At 38.8% G+C, this 4,944-nt stretch overlaps 1 protein-coding gene and 1 long non-coding RNA gene across 2 annotated transcripts in view; one reads left to right on the top strand and one right to left on the bottom strand.

The window, feature by feature from the left end:
- The window catches only part of LOC102028552 (zinc finger protein 709), a 13,278-nt gene extending 12,563 nt beyond the window's left edge, over nt 1-715 (top strand). Inside the window, exon 5 of the mRNA XM_013505119.1 lies at nt 51-715. Coding sequence (XP_013360573.1) covers nt 51-321 — 271 coding nt within the window. The 3' untranslated portion in view covers nt 322-715. The remainder of the gene's footprint in view (nt 1-50) is intronic.
- LOC102028207 overlaps nt 1-4,944 on the bottom strand; it is a 22,810-nt gene that overhangs the window by 6,521 nt on the left and 11,345 nt on the right. The window contains exon 3 of the long non-coding RNA XR_264135.2: nt 710-815. This is a non-coding gene — a long non-coding RNA (uncharacterized LOC102028207). The remainder of the gene's footprint in view (nt 1-709; nt 816-4,944) is intronic.

Raw genomic sequence — 4,944 nt, forward strand, 5'->3', positions numbered from 1 at the left:
CAGTGTGGGAAAGCCTTCAGCTGTTCCAGTTCCATTCGGATCCATGAAAGGACTCACACTGGAGAGAAGCCCTATGAATGTAAGCAGTGTGGGAAGGCCTTTAGCTGCTCCAGTTCTGTTCGAATGCATGAAAGGACTCACACTGGAGTGAAACCCTATGAATGTCAGCAATGTCATAAAGCCTTCAGTTGCTCCCGTTCCTTTCGCATCCATGAAAGAACTCACACTGGAGAGAAACCCTATGAATGTCAGCAATGTGGTAAAGCATTCAAGTGTTCCCGTTCCTTTCGAATACATGTAAAGACTCACAGTGGACAGTAGCCCTTTAAATATAAACAACACACAAAGCTTTCAGCTGTCCTATTGCTCTTTGAGGATATGAAAGGACTCTTGCTACTGAGAAACCCTAGGGAGATAAAATGTGGGAGGGACTGCAAGTGTAGCTCAGTGGTAGAGACTTTGCCCAGTGTGCTTACGGTCCTGGGTTTGATTCCCTCACAGTGCAACAACATAAAAAAATAAAGCATACTGGAAACTTTCACTTCTCCAGGTATGAATACTGGAAGAATTGGAAGAATACAGAATACTGGAAAAATACAGAAAGAACTCAGAATAGAGAGAAGTCCTGTGACCATAAGCACCATGGGGAAGTCTTCACTGATTGTCTTTTTGAGGATGCATTGAGAATGCACATGGAGAAAAATCCTACCATGTAAAGAATGTATAAAAGCCTCTAGTTTCCTTAAACAGGCTCACACTGGAAAGCATCTTACTGAGTATAAGCAGTGTGGGAAAGTCTTCAGTGGTCCACATCCCTGCAAAACAAGGGAGAAGGCACGTATGTGGAAACTATAAAAGCAAAAAATAATAGAAAAGTTTCCATTTTATCTTATAGTCAGGTGATATCATGTGAAACTTCAGACTCACATGAAGACTCCCACTGGAGAGAAATCTTGTAAATGTAGATAATATGGGAAATTCACACCATGAAAGAAATGTTAGAAAACTTACAAATATTTTATCAGTTGCTCATCTTTAAAGTGTATCCTTGAATTACAGATTTCTATTTATTATTTTGGCAGATGAACATTGAGGTGAGATAACTCTGTGAGCCCTGGTTAAGCAGTAGTACACATGTTTAATAAGTAGTGCTTTTTCATTAAATCAATTGGTACAATTTTCTCTTCCCTATTTTTTTTTTTTTTTTTATCTTTTTAAGAGAGGGTCTCGCTGTGCAGTCCAGGCTGGCCTTGAGCACACTTTGTAGCACAGGCTGGTCTTGAACTTGCAATGATCCTCCTGCCTCAGCCTCCTGAGTGCTGGGATTACAGGTGTGCATCACCATGTCTGGCTCTCTTTCCTTTTTGAAGTCTGTTGGATTCATGGGTGAACCTAAGTGTATCTCTGATATGAAATTCATCATTTTTTATATGGTTTTAAAATTGTTCTTTGAGCTGGGTGTGGTGGCACACACCTGTAATCCCAGCACTTGGGAGGCTGAGGAAGGAGGATCGTTGTGAGTTCAAGGCCAGCCTGAAATGCATAGTGAGACCCTATCTCAAAAAGACAAAAAAAAAAATTCTCCTTTGAGTAAGGGACCATGGGACAATGACAATTTGGAAATCGTTGGAGTATTCCTACTTGCTTTTTGTGGTAGATAATAGATATTCCTTATGAATTATACAGATTCATTTTTTGGGTGGGGTTTTTTGAGACAAGGTCTCACTGTGTGGTTCAGGCTAGTCTTCAGTTTGCAGCAGTTCTCCTGCTTCAGCCTCCTGAGTGCTGGGGACTATAGGAGTGCACTACCATGGCCAGGCTGTACATTCATTCTTTCTGATTGCAAGAAGCTTTTTTTTTTTTTGCAGAGAGCAGAAAAGTCTTGTTCGGTTATCTTTGTTAATAGTTTTATAAATTTCTGAGTATACAGACTTTATCTTAATGTATCCTGTTGCTTCAATTATGCTTTTCATCTTTTGCTCTTGTTTTGGTCATTCCTTATTTCTGTGGTTTGTAAAATAGACCTTACATTAAACAGAGACCCATGATAGTACAGTATAACCTATAGTTAGACATGGCTTTCCTAGAGTGTGTTAATGTGGGTAACATTGTGATTTGTCTTCTCCAGTCCATCCCTTATGGTTCTATGTTAAAATTCGCCAATAGTCTACTTGCATGAGATACAGAAGAAGACAGAAGCCAAGAAAGGAGTTAGGTTTTGTAGTCACTGTATGCTCCTGTGGATGCATAGGAGCTTTAAGGGACACCGGCTTCTACCTCATTTTCTGGATGCTTTGTCCTGCCAGTGAAGAGTACAGACACACATTGCTTAACATTTTGGTCAGTAGCAGCAGACATATACAGCAGGGGTCCCATGAGATTTTAATGTACTTGAAATACTGCCTAATGATGTAATAGCCATTGTCATGTCATGGTGCAACATGTATGTTTGAAATGCTGCTGCAAGAAACAAACCTGTGCTGCCACTTGTATAAAATAGAGCACATACAGTTAGGTATAGTACTTGATAATAATCAGTTACCATGTTATGTACTTACTGTACTATCATTTTATATTACTAGTTCAGTACATTAGTTCAATTAATTTATGTACCTTCTACTGGTATATAAAAAATTGAACAGCCTTAGGCTGGTGTCTCTAGAGACATTCCAGAGGAATGCATTGTTATCTTTGAAGATGACAGCACCATCTGCCTTATTGCCCATGAAGACCATTCCTTGGGACAAGATATAGCCAGGGAAGAGAGAGATACTGATGATGCTGACCCTGTGTTGGCATAGATTTATGTGTTTGTGTCCTGGTTTTTGACAAAAAGGTTTAAAAAAACCTTAAAGTGAAAAATCATAAAAATAGAAAAGCTAGAATAAGAACATAAAGTATTTTTGTACAGCTGTACAATATGTTTGTATTTTCTTTTTTTCATGGCAGATGAATTATGTGCTGCTGTTATAGGAATGCTTCAGGGAAGCACATCTCACAAAACTGTGAAAGCCCAGTCATTGTGTTTATAAACCACAAACGGTCTTTTTATTTATATTTTTTATTTTTTATTTTTTTAATTTAGCTCAGCAGCACAGAGCCTGCCTGACAAGCGCGAGGTTGTGAGTTCAATTCTCGGTACCGGAAAAAAACAAAACAAAAATAACACAATCTTTGTGTTTTAAGCTCCATGTTACTACACAAGAGTCAGAAAGTTTTTAAAAAAACTTTTAGTGTGTTGGCAGTGTAGCTCAGTGGTAGAGTGCTTGCCTTGCATGTCTGAAGCCCTGAAAATTAAGTTTATGAAGTAAAGATGGCACAGTAAGCTAAGATTAATTTATTGAAGGAAATTTTTTTTTATTATAAATTTTGTGTGGCCTGTGTATAAAGTGTTGAAAGTCTATTGTAGTTTAAAGAAATGTCCTAGGCCTTCACGTTCAGTTAACACTTACTGATGCATTCAGTGATTTTTACTCCTGCAAATTCCATTCATGGGTAGTACCCTGTACAGGTGCACCATTTTTACCTTTTACACTGTATTTTTATTATACCTTTTCTATGTTTAGGTGTGTATTGTAATTGCCTACAGTATTCAGTTCAGTAACATGCTGTACAGGTTTACAGTGATTCCTCACGTATCATGGGAGTTATGCTCCAGAGACCCCTGCGATAGGTGAAAATCTGCAAAGTAGCGGTGTTATATGTATTTTATTATTTATATATATATTTTAAGGCTTTATAAACCCTTCCCACACTCCTATAAACCTTTCCCACTCATTAATCTTTCCCACATTCTTACAAACACCCTCTTTGCAGTCTTGCTAAAAGTTACTGTTGTTGTAGATCTAATATTCTTCTCATCTTTATGTAGTGAACAGTAGATTCATTGGTCCTGTCATGGCAGCCTACAGCTGTGTAGCTTTTGCCTTCTTTTAACGTGTTGAGAAGTTCCACCTTTACTTTGATGACAAGCATCTTCCTCTGGTGCTTGGGTTCACTGTCAGAAGCCTTAGCATGAGTGGAATGTTTGAGTGGCATCGTAGGGCTCGAAATAAATTCAAACTTTTACGAAAATCTCACAAAACCACAATACCGCAGAGCGACATTGTGTGCAGCTATCAGATGTTGATGTGAAGTGGACAAGGAGAGATGCTGAATGTACAGGCACAGTGCGGGAGAGCTGACCGTAGCAGACCGGTGCTATGGTCATTGAGCCAGTCAGCGCCCCGGGTATGGAACACAGCACTGTGTACAATCTCACACTGGCAAACTTGCACAAGTGGTACTGGATTACTTCATTTCCATTGTGTACAGAAGGTATTCATGCGCTGATGAAATACATACTGTATTTTATTTCAATTTATATTCTTTTAATATGTTTGAATTAACATTTTAAATATCTTTAATATTTTACATTTTTTAGGCAAAAATAATTAAAATCATAAATATTATGTAATTACCTATATACTGCAGCATCCCGTGATATAGTGAAAACTCTGTGATACAGAATTAGGTATATTTTTTTAAAAACCCGAGATACAGTGAAGCTGGGTGTGGTGGCACGCACCTGTAATCCCAGCACTGTGGGAGGCTGGGGCAGGAGGATCATTGAGAGTTCCAGACCAGCCTGGGCTACAAAGTCAAGGCCAGCCTGAACTGCATAGTAAGACCCTATCTCAAAAAGACAAAAGAAAAACAAAAACACCCATGATACAGTAAAGCCACAATAAGTGAACAGTGATACAGTGAGGGACGAGTGTATACCTTAGGAGCAGTAAGCTGTACCATATAGCTGAGGTGTAGAGTAGGCTATTCCCTTTCCATTTGTAGAAAAACCTTCTGTGAGGACTGGCACAAAGACAAAACTGCCTAATAGTGCATTTTGCAAAACATACCCCTTCCTCAAATGCACATGGCTGCATTCTCTTTTTTTTTTTTTCCGCC

This window comes from Chinchilla lanigera, unplaced genomic scaffold, assembly GCF_000276665.1.
Source record: "Chinchilla lanigera isolate Chin_1 unplaced genomic scaffold, ChiLan1.0 scaffold00094, whole genome shotgun sequence".
NCBI lineage: Eukaryota > Metazoa > Chordata > Mammalia > Rodentia > Chinchillidae > Chinchilla > Chinchilla lanigera.